At 58.7% G+C, this 17,483-nt stretch overlaps 2 protein-coding genes across 2 annotated transcripts in view; one reads left to right on the forward strand and one right to left on the reverse strand.

Annotated features, from left to right (window-relative positions):
• LOC144279334 (alpha-1B-glycoprotein-like) overlaps positions 1–17,483 on the forward strand; it is a 937,253-nt gene that overhangs the window by 230,770 nt on the left and 689,000 nt on the right. The gene's annotated exons all lie outside the window — the stretch shown is intronic.
• Positions 1,299–16,995, reverse strand: LOC144279239 (osteoclast-associated immunoglobulin-like receptor). The gene is made up of 6 exons (XM_077840729.1): positions 16,980–16,995; positions 15,777–16,049; positions 6,350–6,640; positions 3,702–3,875; positions 3,135–3,425; positions 1,299–1,621 (listed from the first exon to the last, which is right to left on the reverse strand). The coding sequence occupies exons 1-6, from the start codon at positions 16,993–16,995 to the stop codon at positions 1,491–1,493; spliced, it is 1,176 nt and encodes a 391-aa protein (XP_077696855.1). The 3' UTR covers positions 1,299–1,490.

The following is a 17,483-nucleotide window of genomic DNA, read 5'->3' on the forward strand; positions in this document are numbered from 1 at the left end:
ACGCCATGAATCTGGCTGGTTGGTCAATGAACCATTGGGGGAACAATAGGATTTTGAAGATGCTAATCTCCCACCATCCTCAGATGTTTCCTGGGATGCTCCAAACCACCTTTGACTCACGGCTGCTTTGACACGACAGGGTCATGTGATCATGTCACCTGGTACTAGACTCCATCTTGGACAGATAGTAGTTTTCCACTTGTAGGAGGTGGGGATCAAACTGGGAAACAAAGGATTCCCGCCTTATGTAAATCCTATTTAAGGCTGGGGAGTGAGATAATCAGGGTTGGTTCTTCACTGAATCCCTGCCCAAGCTGACTGCTGAAAACACCTAAAACTGAGCTGGGGAAGAAAGGACTAAACCCAGGCTAGAAGGTGTCTGGACTGTGAAAGGAATACCTGGAGCTTCAAGTTTGTCTTCAAGAAACTCTGCAACTTGCTTAAAACAACATTTAGGGTGAGAAATTACTGCTTGTAACCAGTTTCTATCATGTATTAAACTATAGTTTGCATGTTTGTTTTATTTGCTCAGTAATCTGCCTTTGATCTGTTTGCTATCATTTATAATCACTTAAAATCTATCCTTTGTAGTTAATAAACTTGTTTTGTTTTCTCAAAACCCAGTTTGTGGAACTCATTACTGGGGGGTGGGGGGACAAAGCTGTGCATATCTTCCTCCACATTGAGGGAGGAGGCAAATTTCAATTAGCTTACGCAGTACAGTTCTCTGTGCAGTGCAAGACAATACAATTTTGGGTTTGCACCCTGAGAGGGTGTGCACTTGAGTGCAGGTCAATTCCTTAGCTGAAAGCTTTCCCATGAAGGGCTGGTTTCTGTGTCTGTGTCTTTCCGCAGCTGGTGTGTCCCTACCTGTGTGTGTATGTGCTGGAGAAGGCTTGAGGGCCTGGCTCTGCAGGACAGGGTGAGAGAGCCCAGGCTGGTGGAACGGGTGGGCTCTGTGGTACCCCAGTACATCAGGTGGCATCCCCGGAGTGGTGCGGAGGGAGACTTTGAACGGGGGAACACACGCGCCATGACCTGGCCGCAGGGCCGAGTAACGAAGAGGCAGCAGAAGCTGCTGGAGCAAGAGAGAGAGAGAGGCGGAGGGACGGCAGGCAGCCGCGGGAAGGGGCGTCGAGCCGTTCCCCCGAACGGCCAGCAGGAGGCGCCAGCCGCGTGGCGCGTGGAGCACCCCGTCACCGAACTGTTCCAAAGCCGACAGAGGTGCTGCACGTAGGGAAGAAAAACCAAGCGCAGCAGGGCAGGCTGGGGGCGAACGGGCCTGGCAGCAGCACGGCGGAGACGGATCGGGGACTTGGGGTGGATCACGCCCTCAGCATGAGGCAGCCACGCGATGCCGTTGCAAAACAAAAAGCAAAGGCAGCTTTAGGCTGTATTAAGAGAGGGGCAGCGTGCGAGTCCCGGGCGGTGAGAGTCCCGCTCTGGTCGGCGCTGGGCAGGCCGGGAGTGCTGCATCCAGCTCCGGTCACCTAGGGCGCCCCCCTCGGGCGGCTGTAATAGGCCTCGGCCAGGATCAGCCCCAGGACGAGCAGGACCATGGCGCTCAGCACCAGGTGGGCGATGTTGGCCTGGGTGAAATCCGGGCGCCCCGGGGGGCCTGCTGTGGGGGGAAGGGAAGAGTCACTCGGCAGCTCGGACCAGGAGATCAGCAGCTCGCGCTGCCCCGGGAGCGGAGCCGCCAACCCACCCGTCCGACAGGTCTGGCTCTGGGGCCTCAGCTCGCTCTCCCCACCCTCACTCACTCGCTCATTTTCAGGGGGTTGGGGTGCGGGAGGGGGTGAAGGCTCCGGCAGGGGGGCGGGCTCTGGGTGGAGCCAGGGATGAGGGGTGGGGCTGAGGGGTTGGGAGTGTGGCAGGGGGCTCTGGGCTGGGGCAGGGGGTTGGGACACAGACGGTGGTGCGGGGTGTGGGCTCTGGGTGGGAGTTTAGGTCGGGGGGGGCTCAGGGCTGGGGCAGGGGATTGGGGCATAACAGGGGGTTCGGGGTGCAGGCCTCAGGTGGCGCTTACCTCAGGCGTCTCCTGGGAAGTGACCAGCCTGTCTGGGAGCTGGAGGGGCAGCCAGGGGGTTCTGCGCGCTGCCCCTGCCCACAGGTGCTGCCCCTTGCAGCTCCCATTGGCTGCGCTTCCTGGCCAATGGGAGCTGCGGAGACGGCGCTTGGGGCGGGCCCAGGGCGCAGAGCTCCTGTGGCCACCCTGCGCCTCGGAGCCGGAGGGAGATGCCGGCTGCTTCCCGAGAGCCGCCCAGAGCCACAGCAGCCAGGGACCCTGCCAGCCCCGCGGTGCCGCCAACCGGACTTTTAACTATCCTGCCAGGGTCCCTTTGCAACCGGGTGTTCGGGTCAAAAACCGGACACCTGGCAACCCTAGCCCCAGGACCCGCCTGGGCACCCAGCTCGTCCCAACTCCAAAGCCAGGACTCCCAGATCCTGTCCTCTCTTGGGATCCCCCAGTCGCTTCCAGGCAGCAACCTATAGGACAGGAGGTGCCGGAGGAGTTGGGGGTCTGGTGGGGAGGGAGGTGCAGGGGCTTCCGTGCCCCCTGGTGTCACTTGCCCCATCCTGCCCAACCAGCCTCAACCCCCGGGGGCAGCTCCTTGGGCAGCATGAGCCTTCCAGGGCTGGTTTGATGGTGATTCCCCCCCGGCCCTGGTACCTGGCCCCGAGCAGCCTGAGTGGGTGGAAGCCAGGGCCACTCCAGGCTGGGTTGGGTCAGTTCCCCCTGAGGGAATCGAACCAGTGTCTGTCAGGTCGGGGGGAGGGGCTGAAACAGTGACAGTGATTGCCCCACCTTCCTCCACAACTCAGCTTCAATCGTCACTGTCATTCATGGGGGGGGGGCGGGCAGTGCCGGCTCAGAAGCCCCTGGGCCCCGACTCCTCTGTGTGTCCCCAGAGTGGAGACAGCCATCTGGGGCCCAGGATCCACCCTCAGCCTCAAATCTCCAGGGGCTGCTGCTCCCCCTGGCCAGGGAACCCCGCAGTGATCCCCGGCCGGGGGTCCCCTCTGCTGGGCTCAGGGCAGAGCCTGGCTCTGAGCGCCCCGTGAGTGCCAAGCTGCCGAGGGTCCGGCTGGGGGTGGGGCTGGGAGCGGGGAGGCCGGGCCAGACCCCTCACCTGCTACCACCAGCTGCACGGGGTGGCTGGGCTGCGAGGAGACAAAGGGCTCTGATGGGGGCTGGTAGCTGCAGCTGTAGCTCCCTCCGTGCTGCCGGCCCACGGTGGGGATGCAGAACTCGGCCCCGTCCCCAGCAGGGTCCATGTGTCGCGGCGGGTTCAGGTCTCCAGCCTTGTGCAGGAAGAACCTCACGTCCCGGCTCTGCCCCTGACACCGGATGGTGACGTTTGCCCCTGGGGCGGTGACCCCGGTGGGGCTCAGAGAGATGGAGGGTCTGGGCAGGCTGGGATCTGCGCACAGGAGACAGGCTGTGAGAACAAGGCCCGGGCACCCACCCAGCCCCGGCCTCCCTGGCAGGCCCCAGCCACGGGCGGATCCAGGGCCCCGGGCAGAGATTCTCTCCCAGATCCCAGAGTCCCCGGCCCAGAATCCCGGCCCTGCGAGCTGGGCTCCCGGCCCCACAGACACCGAGCCGTGGCTCCCTAGTGCTTGGGGTCCTCATATGCCGTGTGTGAACCCTGCCTCGTTCACTGCGTCCGGCCCACCCTGGACACGCAGCGACTCACGGGCTGGTCTCTGGCGCCCGGCACCGCAGGCCCCGGGGTTGCCGGAGTCGTTTGCAGCAGGAAAGTCTGGCTGAAAAGGGAACCTGGCAGTGACGCTGACCGGACCCGACGTCTGATTCCTGCAGTGACCGGCCTGTGCCACCAGGGGGCGGGAAGAGCAGCGGCTGCTGGAGCCTGGAGGAGCAGTGGAGCCACTGAGCAGGGGCCCTGCCCCACGCCCTGCCCACCTCATCCCACTCCCCTCCCCCCCCACCCCTGGAGAGCGGCTCCCCCTCCCCCGCCCTGCCCCCCTCCCCCCACTCCCCTCCCCCCCACCCCTGGAGAGCGGTTCCCCCTCCCCCGCCCTGCCCCCCTCACCCCACTCCCCTCCCCCCCCACCCCTGGAGAGCGGTTCCCCCTCCCCCGCCCTGCCCCCCTCACCCCCACCCCTGGAGAGCGGCTCCCCCTCCCGCCACTCTCCTCACCCCCACCCCTGGAGAGTGGCTCCCCCTCCCCCACCCTGCCCCACTCACCCCCACCTCTGGTGCACGGCTCACCTGGCAGGAGGAGGGTGGTGGAGAGAGCAGCGAGCAATGGTCAAAGGGGGGGAAGAGGGGCAGGGGGCTGAGCCCCACACAGGAAGAGAGTCACCCTCCCAGCCCCCCAGGAGGCAGGGAGGGGTCTTTATCCCCATTCTACAGAGGGGAAACTGAGGCACAGACAGATTAACTTTTCTTAGTGAGCTCCCAGGGGCAGGGACTGTCTCTTCACTCTGTGTTTATGCAGCTGTAGCCAGACAGCCAGCCCCCCCCCCCCCCCCCCCCCCGACCAGCATTGCTGGAAACACAGGAGGAAGCCGGAACAGGGCACTTAACATATATTCCAGCACAGCCTTTGAAGCTGTGAAAGCACAGGTGTGCTGCTACAATGTGCCTCTGGGAACAGATACAACGATTAAGCTCACAGCAGGCAGAGGCCCTGTGACAGACATGGCTCTTCTTAGCCCCTACTAAATAGCGTGATGCACACACACCAACATCCTAGTTGGGAAAATATTTACCCTGATAAAAGAAACGTCCAGTAGTCAACACTTATTGTTTCTCTCCCTTGCAAGTGTAAACTACTCTTGCGAAAGCTGGCGTCACCCAGACAGACCAGCCTCAATTTGGCATAAGAAAGGAGAAAGAGAATAAAGGAGTACAGAGGTATAAGTAGGGGACCTACAGCACCATGATTTTTTGAGTGCTTTTCACTATCTATCTGCTGGTCAGATAAGTGACAGCCTCCCAAGGCTTCTGCAGCTAAGAGGGTCCCTACGCCTTGTCCCTTATTCGTCTTTCCGCGGAATTGAGTGACCGATCCTGGCTTGGCACCGCTGGAATCGAGAGATGCAAGGAGGGTAAGAAGCACCCACACCTGATCTCCTATCTTTAGTGTACACATATTTTGAAATAGAGCTCTATACTTTGTTTTCTTTCTTTGGGATTGTGGCTTCAGTTTTGTAACTTGTTTGTGTGTGTAACATCTCTACATTTAAATAAGTAGGCACTAGCAATTTTGTAACCACATGATTAGAATCTAGCTTAATAAATTTTGGTAACCATTTATGCATAAGCCTGACTTGTTTTCTCTGGTTTACTGTAAAGCAGCCAACACAATTAAAGAACCTCAGCCGTTTTGGCTCTAAAGCCTGGCCATTAGGTGAGAGTACTAAGAGCCTAGCGTTGAGTTGTGCCGCCTCCACGGGGCAAACTCTTGGGGCACCTGTCAGTCAATCCTGGCTGCCCGCTGCGAAGGAGCTCTGAGCTCTAGCAGTTAAAGTCACGGGTGTGGAGAGGCTCTTAGTGCTGCCATTGGGGCACCTGTCAGTCAGTATTGACTGCCCGCTGCAAAGGAGCTCTGAGCTCTAGCAGTTAAAGTCACGGGTGGTTAGGACCTTGGGGCATCTGTCAGCCTAGCCCGGGCTGCCCGCCGCGAAGGGACAGTGCGTCCTAGCGGTTAAAGTCACGGATGGTATAAACGGGCATAGCTGGCACCTCACCAAACATCCTTGGCCGTCGGCTAACAGCAGCGCCAGGCACAAAGGGGCCTTGATCATGGCTGGGGCCCTACATGCTCCCCCAACACAAGGGATCCAGCGCTACTGAGGCCAGTGTTTGCAGAGGTCTCCAATAACTGGGGGTGTCTCGGTTTGTGGGCGCTCGGCCTCAGATCCCCCAAGATTGAGTCCCCCCAACAAGGAAGGACACTTTTGGAAACTGCGATGTGCTCCCATCACACAGCGTCTGTGGCCGCGCCAGGAGCTGGGCCAGATCTCCTGGGTCCATGCCCAGCGCCGTGTCCACTGAGCCACCGCTTCTCCTGCAGCCTCTGCCTCATTCAGCTCCAGCCGGGGCACTGCCTGCGGCAGGGCCTGGAGAACAGAGGGGAGGGGATCACGGGATTAAATAGCAACTCACGGCTTCTACCCACAAGGGGCAGCGTTAAAGTCGCCTCCCTGCCCCGAGTCTCCAGGGGCTGCTGCTCCTCCCTGATTCGGGAAACCCCCAGTGACTCCATCCCTGCTCCGCGGCCACGCATCCCCTCTGCAGGGTCAGGGCTCACGGAGACCCCCTGGGGCCTCGCTGGGTGTGGGGCTGGGAGCTGAGGTGCCAGGCTGGGCCCCTCACCTGCTACAATGATCTGCACAGGGTCGCTGGGCTCCGAGAAGGCAGCTGATCCTGTTCTGTAGGCACAACGACAGGTGTAGCTGCCCCCGTGTTCCCGTCTGGCGCTGGGGATGGGAAATTCAGCCACATAACTAGCCGGGTCCGTGTACCTCAGATGGTTCCCGTCTCCATCCTTGTAGAGGAGGAACCTCATGCCCAGGTGCTGATGCCAACACCGGATGGTGACGTTTCCCCCCACGGGGATCACCCCACCGGGGCTGACGGAGATGGAGGGTTTGGGGAGGAACCCCTCTGGATTCACAAACAAACAGGCAGTAAGTGGGGGTGACACAAACCGCGTCCGTCTGGTGCAATCCTCTGCCCGTCTGTCGCTCCAGCGTTTCACCCCAGCCCCGCCTGTCCCTGCGGTGCAGGCCCGGCCCCGGGACTCACAGCCGGGGAGAGACACAGCAGGGGGAAAGAAGATTTCCAGTCTCTGATTCCTTTAGTTCTGCAGGGTCAATTCAGCCCGGCCCCTGCTGCAGTCAGGGGTCACTCCGGATTGAGCCCGGGGGGCTGAGATCAGAACCCAGCCCTGCCCCCATGGTAGTCAGGGGGTAAATTGGGATCTACCCTGCGAGGTGTGACGGGGTAGGGAGTAGAGAATATTAACCTGGTAATGTTGCGTGGGAGTTTTACTAGTTGACTGTCTGCGTTGATACTAGATGATGGTGGGATATCAGGGTGTGACTTCTCTGTGGGATGATACTTGACGGCCAGCTCCTAACCTCAGCCCAGGAGCGGGTTGGGGCCAGGTGACACCTTCTGCCCGGGAAACTGGACCAAGGCTGGAGGAGGGGTCGGGGTGTGTGGCTGTGGGAGGCGGCTGGAGGGAGTTTCAGTTTGGAGTCGGCTGAGGGGGGAGGCCCAGAACCTGGGTCTGGGCTCCCCACCCCCGAAGAAGGACCCCACTGAGGGGTCCTGTTTTGTGTACCTACAAGCTCTGTTTTAGACAGTGTTCCTGTCGTGTAATAAGCCTTCTGTTTTACTGGCTGGCTGACAGTCACAGTGAACCGCAGGAAGTGCGGGGTGCAGGGCCCTGACTCCCCCACACTCCGCGACATGGGGTTCCTGGTCTAAATGTGGGTCATTTGAGGAAGCTGCTCCCAGGACAGGCACCCCAAGAAAACATATTAACAAAATCCCCCAGTTGTTCCAACAGGTTCCCATCCCTGTGATGAGTAGGGCGAGGTCTCAGTCCCCACCTCTGGAGAACACATGTCTGACAGGATCATCCCTTTGGGGGACTGGTGCCCCTCACCCCCACCCACATCCCTCGTCCCTAATGTGGAAATTCCCCCAGCTTCCCCATTCCCCACAGATATTCACGTCCCAAAGCCCCGCTCCGCCCAGCCAGCCAGCAGCCTGGAGAGGAGACAGCTTGTTAGAAACCGGATCACCGAGGAGGACAGTGAAAGCAGACACCATGATGGGGCAGTGAGGAGCCCCTCAGTGCTGCCACCAACGCCCCAGTGCCCAGCTCCACCCAACCTGAGGCCCGAGTGCGAGCGGAATGAGGAACAGCGCCAGGGGCTGCAGCCCCAGGAAGCCCGTGATGTGGTCAGCCCCTTTCTTCCCCATCAGATGGTTTCTCTGCAATCTCCTGCCCAAATCTACCACGGTCAGAGCAAAGCCAGCTCCCTGCCACGCCCAGCAAACCACATCCCCTCCTGCAGCTGCCTGGCCCCACCCCGCCCCGCCATGATCTCCCAGCCCCACATGGGAGCTGCCCAGTCCGGGGACCAGCTGGGAGCAGGGCAATCTCAGGAGGCATCAAGAGGTGCCCATGTTGCCCTGACCTTTTCCAACAGGCCCATCTAGCCTCCCTGGAGAAGCAGCTCAGAGCAGAGGAAGGCTTCCCCCATACACACACAGTGCCCCCCACGGAGTGCCCCCCTCCCATGAAGCAGGGCAGAGATTCCTTCCTGACCCACCCTGGAGCATGAGGGTGGATGGGGCCTGGCCAAACTCCTTCCCAGGTCGTGTCGCTGCAGAATCTATTCTTCGCCCAGTGACATGGCACAGAGATGGGACGGGTGGCTGGGAGGGGTTGTGGTTTCCGGTCCCCGTGAGTGGGGGAGGAAGGAATAAATGTAGATCCTGAGTTGTTAAAGGAACAGCCGATAAATCCGTGAAAGGGGAAGTCTGCCCAGAGCCGGCGCTCACGTCCTGTTTCTGGTACTGCCAGTGAAACTCTGAATCATAGAATATCAGGGTTGGAAGGGACCTCAGGAGGTCATCTAGTCCAACCCCCTGCTCAAAGCAGGACCAATCCCCAACTAAATCATCCCAGCCAGGGCTTTGTCAAGCCTGACCATAAAAACTTCCAAGGAAGGAGATTCCACCACCTCCCTAGGTAACGCATTCCAGTGTTTCATCACCCTCCTAGTGAAAAAGTTTTTCCTAATATCCAACCTAAACCTCCCCCACTGCAACTTGAGACCATTGCTCCTTGTTCTGTCATCAGCTACCACTGAGAACAGTCTAGAGCCATCCTCTTTGGAACCCCCTTTCAGGTAGTTGAAAGCAGCTATCAAATCCCCCCTCATTCTTCTCTTCCGCAGACTGAACAATCCCAGTTCCCTCAGCCTCTCCTCATAAATCGTGTGTTCCAGTCCCCTCATCATTTTTGTTGCCCTCTGCTGGACTCTTTCCAATTTTTTCACATCCTTCTTGTAGTGTGGGGCCCAAAACTGGACACAGTCCTCCAGATGAGGCCTCACCAGTGTCGAATAGAGGGGAACGATCACGTCCCTCGATCTGCTGGCAATGCCCCTACGTATACATCCCAAAATGCCATTGGCCTTCTTGGCAACAAGGGCACACTGTTGACTCATATCCAGCTTCTTGTCCATTGTCACCCCTAGGTCCTTTTCTGCAGAACTGCTGCCTAGCCATTCGGTCCCTAGTCTGTAGCAGTGCATGGGATTCTTCCTTGCTAAGTGCAGGACTCTGCACTTGTCCTTGTTGAATCTCATCAGATTTCTTTTGGCCCTCTAATTTGTCTAGGGCCCTCTGTATCCTATCCCTCCCCTCCAGCGTATCTATCTCTCCTCCCAGTTTAGTGTCATCCGCGAACTTGCTGAGGGTGCAATCCACACCATCCTCCAGATCATTAATGAAGATATTGAACAAAACCGGCCCCAGGACCGACCCTTGGGGCACTCCACTTGATACCAGCTGCCAGCTAAACATGGAGCCATTGATCACTACCCGTTGACCCCGACAATCTAGCCAGCTTTCTATCCCCCTTATAGTCCATTCATCCAGCCCATACTTCTTTAACTTGCTGGCAAGAATACTGGGGGAAACAATGTCAAAAGCTTTGCTAAAGTCAAGGAACAACACGTCCACTGCTTTCCCCTCATCCACATAGCCAGTTATCTCGTCACAGAAGGCAATTAGATTAGTCAGGCATGACTTGGCCTTGGTGAATCCATGCTGACTGTTCCTGATCACTTTGCTCTCCTCTAAGTGCTTCAGAATTGATTCCTTGAGGACCTGCTCCATGATTTTTCCAGGGACTCAGGTGATGCTGACTGGCCTGTAGTTCCCAGGATCCTCCTACTTCCCTTTTTGAAAGATGGACACTATATTAGCCTTTTTCCAGGCATCCGGGACTTCCCCGTATCACCATGAGTTTTCAAAGATAATGGCCAATGGCTCTGCAATCACATCCGCCAACTCCTTTAGCACTCTCGGATGCAGCGCATCCGGCCCCATGGACTTGTGCTCGTCCAGCTTTTCTAAATAGTCCCGAACCACTTCTTTCTCCACAGAGGGCTGGTCACCTCCTCCCCATGGTGTGCTGCCCTGGGCAGAAGTCTGGGAGCTGACCTTGTTTGTGAAGACAGAGGTAAAAAAAGCATTGAGTACATTAGCTTTTTCCACATCCTCTGTCACTAGGTTGCCTCCCTCCTTCAGTAAGGGGCCCACACATTCCTTGACTTTCTTCATGTTGCTAACATACCTGAAGAAACCCTTCTTGTTACTCTTAACATCTCTTGCTAGCTGCAACTCCAGGTGTGATTTGGCCTTCCTCATTTCACTCCTGCATGCCTGAGGAATTTTTTTATAAACCTGATGCAGCTACCCTGTTATACACCACAGTTCTGGGAGGGGAATGGGGTCTAGTGATTGGGCGGGACGGGCTGGGAGCCAGGACTCCTGGGTTCTCTCCCTGGCTCTGGTTTGGGGGGGTGGGATCTGGTGCTTAGAGAAAAAGGACACAGATTCGAGCCAGCCCCCTAGAGGTGAAAGGCCCCATGTCCCTTCCCCAGCCCATTCCCGGGGCAGCAGGTCTGCACAGCTCAGGGCCTAGGGCAGAGCTCACAGCGGGTCGACAGCTGCGCAGAGTTTCCCTCTCCCCCCTCAGGATGCTGCGAAAGGGACACAGGGGATGGGAGAGAGCTGACCAGCCCCCCAGAAAGGGGAGGGGGCAAGATCACGGGGACAGAGCTCAAGAGAAACTGGCCCCCCCGGCAGATGCCCCAGCTCTGGCTCCCCAGCTCATTTGCCCTTCACCCCCCCTGACATTCAGGCATTGGGGCCATCAGCCCCCCCATTCTGCCCCCTGGCCTGCGTCCCCTCCCCCATTCTGTCCCCCCAGCCTGTAGTTCCCTCACGTCCACCCCATCATGGCCCCTGCCTTCCTAGTTCTGACCTGTCCCCTATCCCTTCATCCCCCGTTGTGCCCCTCATGCCCCATGTCCTGTCCCCTGTTCTGCCCCCCATCCCCCTGACCTCCCCGTTGTAGGGAAGGGACACCTGGCTGACCTCAGTTAAGTGGCCGCCCCTTCGCCCCCTGCAGCCCTCGCAGGGCAGCTATGCTGGCCCCTGGCTAAGATGGCCAACGCCTCAACCTGGGGGCAGGAACAATCCTGTCCCCCCTGTGATGGGTTGGATCACAGGAAACCCCCGTGGGACTGCCAACTGATTTGCTGAGACTTCTTCTGCCCCTGCTTTCCCTGCCAATTTGGGACTCCACAACCCTGCCTGGTTTGAGCCAGACACGCTATCCTGTTACAAATCAAGACCCAGGTCTGAACAACGTCCCACAAAAGCTGCAGGCTTAACTGAAAACAGATTAAGAAATGTTCCTGTCTCCAACACCCAGATGCCCAGTTCCCAATGGGGTCCAAACCCCAAATAAATCCGTTTTACCCTAGATAAAGCTTATAGAGGGTAAACTCATAAACTGTTCGCCCTCTATAACACAGAGAGATATGCACAGCTGTTTCCTCCCTCCCTCCCCCCACCCTCCCAGGCTCGGTATTAATACATACTCTGGGTTAATAAGTAAAAAGTGATTTTATTAAATACAAAAAGTAGGATTTAAGTGGTTCCAAGTAATAACAGACAGAACAAAGTTCTAGGCAGTTCTTAAGTATCTAGGGGGTGGGGTAAGGGTGTGTGATCCTTGCAGAGCCCTAGAGGGCAGGTGTGTGCAGGGGTCTGGACACAGAGAATGGCCGACACCCTGTTTCCTGGCCACTGATGGCCTGGCCCTTCCCCCCTGCAAGGTGAGAGCTAAAGGGTTGGAGAACAGGGTTATCAGGAAAGGAGGACTTGTGGCACCTTAGAGACTAACCAATTTATTTGAGCATGAGCTTTGGTGACCTCCTGGCCCGGGACAGGGACAAAGCCCAGAGGAGGAGGGGCAGGAGGGAGTTTCAGTTTGGGGCTGGCTGGGGACATGGAGTGAAGGGCAGACGTGATTGTCTGGCTCACTGCCCCCCAGAATGGACCCAGCTGAGGGGTCCTGTTCTCTGCACCTACAAGCTCTGTGTTAGACCATGTTCCTGTCGTCTAATAAACCTCTGTTTTACTGGCTGCCTGAGAGTCACGTCTGACTGCGGAGTTGGGAGGCAGGACCCTCTGGCTTCCCCAGGACCCCGCCTGGGCGGACTCGCTGGGGGAAGCGCACGGAGGGGCAGAGGATGCTGAATGCTCCGAGGTCAGACCCAGGAAGGTGGAGCCGGGTGAGCTGTGTGTCCTGCAGACAGGCTGCTCACAGAAAGGAGACTGCCCCAGAGTCCTGACTGGCTTCATGGGGAGCAGATCCAGAGCATCACCCAGGGAAACCGTGACAGTAGCATAAAACATATTCCAGTTATGTCAAATATACATTCATAAGCATATTTCCATAAAGAATTATGGGGTGTGTCATGGACTCCCAGGTCATGCCCACTCTCAGCCCCGTACGGTCCCTGGGAAAAACCCCCTTCAGTGCGACAGCCCTTCTCGGGGGTCCACTCTCTCTCGGGGGTTAGGCCCCTCCGCCTCCTGGAACCGCACCTCTCTGAGCCTTAGCACACCTGTCTCTTGCCATGGGACCCCTCAGGCAGTCCACTTGCTCTGGCACCCCAGGGTCCCCACTCCCAGAGGGAATAATGCCCCCCTGATCTCTAGCCCGGAGCGACTCTCAGCCAGCGTAACACAGGAGGGTTTATTGAGCATCTGAACCCAGCACAGGAAACTCTCTGGGCCTCAGACCTGGCCTCCCTCAGCACAGCACATCCCAGTCTCCCCTGCATCCAGGTGGGCTCTGCCTGCTCCCTCCCTCCAGCCCCAAGCCCCCCTGCTTCCCAGCTGGGCATCTGATCTCACCGGCCCCAAGCCCCCCCGTCCATTGTCTTCTCTCCAGGTAAACAGGGTCGCCTGGGCCCCCTCTCCCCTCTTCTGTCCTCTGGCTGGAACCGGCTGGTCAGGTCACCAGGATCCTCTCTTCACAGCCCATTGTCCTTTCACTGGCCGGACCAGCTGTGACTCCTGAGCTGGGCCTCCCGGTCACCAGGTCACCAGTCGCTGGGGTCTCCATTCTCCAGGGCATTGACCGGGGTCCCAAGTTCCGTCGCACGTCCTCTGTACCAATAAACTCCCTCTCCCACCACCTCGTGAAATCAGTAACACTCAGGGAAACTGAGTCCCACCTACTCTGCATGCAAACCATTGGAAAAACCAAGGAAAAGCCAAGAAACGCCCCCACTTCGTCACAGTGGGGAGCAGGGGTTGCCCCTATTGTTAAGGGGACATCATGGGCCCCAGAGAGGGAGGTTATTGCCCTAGATCTCCTCCTAGATCATGCCCCTTCCCTGAGATCCCCCCACAGCTTCCAGGCAGTGACCTGCAGGGCAGGAGTCATCGGGGGAGCTGGGGGTCTACCAGTGGTGGAGGGGCAGTGGGGTTGTTTCTCTATCCCCCCATCTCAATGAGCCCCTCCCCGAGGTGTCTGGGCCCCACTCACCTGGATTCACTGCCCCCGTCCCCCCCAACCAGCCCTAGCCCCTGGGCACCACGAGCCTGTTTCCAGAGCTGGTTTGATGGTACCTGGCCCTGTGCTGCCTGGGCGGGTGGGAGTCGGCGCCACTCCAGGCTGGGTCAGGTTGGTTCCCCCTGTGGGAATAAAACAAGCACCTGTCAGGGGCCGGAGGAGGGACTGAAACAGCGACTCAGTGATCTCTCCCTCTCCCCACCTCGATTCAGCATCGCTCGTCACTGTCATTCCCGGAGGCAGGGGGGAAGGATTTTTGTGGCTGGGGACGGTGCCGGCTTGGCAGCCCCTGGGCCCCAACTCATCTATGCATCCCCAGAGTAGGGACAGCCCTGGGAAAGGCCCCCTGCTCTGATGCTGTCCCTGGGGGCAGGGATCCCCCTCCCTCGGCCCCAAATCTCCAGCAGCTGCTGCTGCTCCCAAGTTGGGGACCCCCACCCCAGTCCTAGTGACTCCATCCCCGCTTCCCGGATAGGCATCTCCTCTGCTTTGCCCAGGGCTCATGGCGGAGCCTGGCGCTGAGCATCCTGTCAATGCGGAGCTCCCCCGAGTGTCCGGCTGGGCATCGGGTTGGGAGTGAAGATGCCAAGCCGGGCCCTTCACCTGCTACCACCAGCTCCGCGGGGTCACTGGGCTCTGACCAGACGGGCAGGTCTGCTTTGGTGCTATATCAGCAGCTGTAGCTCCCTGCGTCTCTCTGGCTCACACTGCTGATGGGAAACTCAGCCATGTCCCCAGCCGGCTCCGCGTCCTGCAGCCCGTTCGGGTTTCCATCTTGGTACAGAAGGAACCTCACGTTCTGGTGCCGACCCCGACACCGGATGCTCACGGCTCCCCCATCTGCTGGGACTCAGGGAGATGGAGGGTTTGGGGTAGTAGGTCTCTGCAGTGAGAAGGAGACAGGCCATGAGACAGACCCCGGCACAGTCTCTGCACCTGTCCTCACCGCACGGTCCCAGACATGGGACCCCTGGGAGAAAACCCAGCCAGAGGAACCTCTCCGAGATCCCAGAGATTCCTGGGAGCTCCGACTGAAGCTGCCCGAGGACCTAAATCCACAGCACCCCTCTGTACCTGTCTATCTACTTAATGGGCCCCCCCAGCCCAGTGTCCCCCCTCCCCATCCCTGCCCCATGGGATCAGATCCCTGGGCCCATCCTGCCAGTATCATCCCCCCACCCCCCGGATCAGACCCACAGGTCCTCACAGCCGCTGTCTCGTACCCAGCAGCCGCCAGCAGCTGCTGCGTCTCTGGCAGGCGCTGGGAACCTCTCGGGCTGGCGGCACCGGGCAGGGCCAGATTGTGTCTGGTACAACAACACCCGGCTCCTCCCCAGCGCTTCACACCCGCAGATCTCACAGCGCTTCACAGAGGGGGCAGGGCATCAGCCCCATTTTACAGAGGGGGAAACTGAGGCAAAGAAGAGGGTAGGGACTTGGCCAAAGTCCCCCAGAAAATCATGGCAACACCAGGAACGGCAGCCAGCTCTCCTGAGTCCCAGCCCCTGCGCTCTCCCCACTAGGCCACACGGCCACCCAGGGAGTGTCAGCCCGCCTCAGGGCCGTAGTCCGTACAGCATTGGTGGGCTAGTGGCTACAGTAGAGGACTGAGATCCAGGGTTATATCCCCAGCTCTGGGAGCAGAGTGGGGTCTAGAGGTGGGGGTGGGGAGGCCTGGGGGCCATAATTCCTGGGTTTGATCCCAGCACAGAGAGGGGAGTGGGGTCTAGTGGTTAGATCGGGAGGGGGCTGGGAGTCAGAGGTGCTGGGTGCTGCACAGACACAATGAGAAAAAGCCTCCACCCTAAAGCCAAGCCCTGACTATCTAACCAGACACGAGGTACAGGAGGAATGATTGTCCCCAGTTCATACAAGGGGAAATGGAGGCACAGGCGGGTTGAGTGACACCCCAAGGTCCCCTGGGGGCAGGGATCCCCCCTCCCTCCGCCCCAATCTCCAGTGGCTGGGAACCCCCCAGTGACTCCGTCCCCACTCCCCAGCCGAGCGTCCCCTCTGCTGGGCCCATGATGCTGAGCATCCCATTGGCATGGAGAACCCCTGTAGGTCAGGCTGGGTGTGGGGCTGGGAGCCGGGACGCCGAGCCGGGCCCCTCACCTACTACAACAATCCGCACGATATCACTAGGATCCGACCAGTTGGGCGGCTCCGATCCAGAGCGAGATCGGCAGCTGTAGGCTCCTCCGTCTTCCCGCCTGGCGCTGGGGATGGTGAATTCAACCCCGCCCAGCTTCCAGATTTCGATTCCACCTTTATACAGAAATAACCTCCTGGCCTCGCACCAACACTGACAGTGGATGGTGACGGCTCCCCCCAGGGCGATCACCTCGCTGGGGCTGGCGGAGATGGAGGGTCCGGGCGTAAAGAGCTCTGCGTTCACACACAAACAGGAGTGAGATGGAGAGACACAAACCCCTCCCCGTGTGTCTGTAACCTGCCCCTAGCGCCCAGCCCCAGGGACAGCGCCAGGGCTAACAGACACCTCACTGCATCCACAGGGAACCTGTGGGCCGGGTTCTGATCTCAGCCCCCTGGGGTCAACCGGGAGTCACCCCTGAGTGCACTGGGGGCAGGGCTGGGGTTAATCCAGGGGGGTTGATTTGAGGTTTGGGGGGAAGGTTCTGGGCTCAGCTAGTCTGTTCTCCCCCATCCTTAACTTTCTCCCACCGTTCATTGATACTCACGTCCAGACACCCCACTCCACTCGACCAGCCAGCAGCCCGGAAAGAAAACTGTTTGTTAGGGACCAGATCCCAGAATGACTGGAGTCTGCACCATGGTCTCAGATCGATTCCCCCCACTCCCCGCCCCCGACCCACCCATGGTGACACGCACCAAGGAAGAGGACAGTGAGATGAGAGCAGATGCCATGATGGGGCAGGGGGGGCGGTCTCAGCGCTGCCACCAATGCCTCGGTGCCCAGCTCCACCCAGCCCCGAATAAGGCACCAAGCCAGGGGCTGTAGCCACAGGAAGCCGGCGATGTCTCATCTCTTCCTGTATCCATCACACCTTGTCTCTAATCTACCGGCCAAATCTAGCGCGGACAAAGTAAGCAGAGGTACCTGCAAAACCCAGGAAATCCTGGGACCATCAGCCTGGCCAGGTGTCATGCAGCTCGCAGCATGTCCCTATGTCTGTGGGGAGTGGGGACAGGTCACCCGCAGTGTACCCTGCAGCCTTGGGGAAGGTGCACTAGGCTGGTAGCCAGGAGACCACGGGGTCTGGTCTTCAATCTTCAACTGACCACTGCGAATATTTCCGTGCAGATCCTCCTTCTCATTACTTTCTGGGTTCTAACCTGGATGATGACCCATATCGGTAAAAGTAATATGATCATGCAATTAAAGTATGATGTCATAATGCACAAGGGGGCAGAGCTAAGAGTGTTCAGGATACCGTAACTGAGGCATTTCCTGGTGCTGGAGGGTTTGACTCCGCAGCCTTCCCGCTCAGCCTGCCAACCTGCCCACCTGCGACACGAGCCGTGGCACCGTGTGAGGAGCAGGCGTGATGGGGAACACCTGGGTTTGCTGCCCCTTGGGCCCTAGCTGAGCGGTGATGATGGGTTTACACTGTAACGCCTGGTTCTAAGGGGCTTTTCTCAGCGTGTGAATTAAATCAACCAGGTTCAAAACAAAACTGGAGAAAGAAATTCCATCCCGGGCCCCAAGCCGGTCACCAGCCAGGAGAGACCCAGTGACCTTCTAATGCCCCTGTCAAGGTTCCTCCCCCACTCTGAACTCTAGGGTACAGATGTGGGGACCTGCATGAAAAACCTCCTAAGCTTATCTTTACCAGCTTA

The sequence above is a fragment of the Eretmochelys imbricata genome, chromosome 23, assembly GCF_965152235.1.
Source record: "Eretmochelys imbricata isolate rEreImb1 chromosome 23, rEreImb1.hap1, whole genome shotgun sequence".
Classification (NCBI taxonomy): domain Eukaryota; kingdom Metazoa; phylum Chordata; order Testudines; family Cheloniidae; genus Eretmochelys; species Eretmochelys imbricata.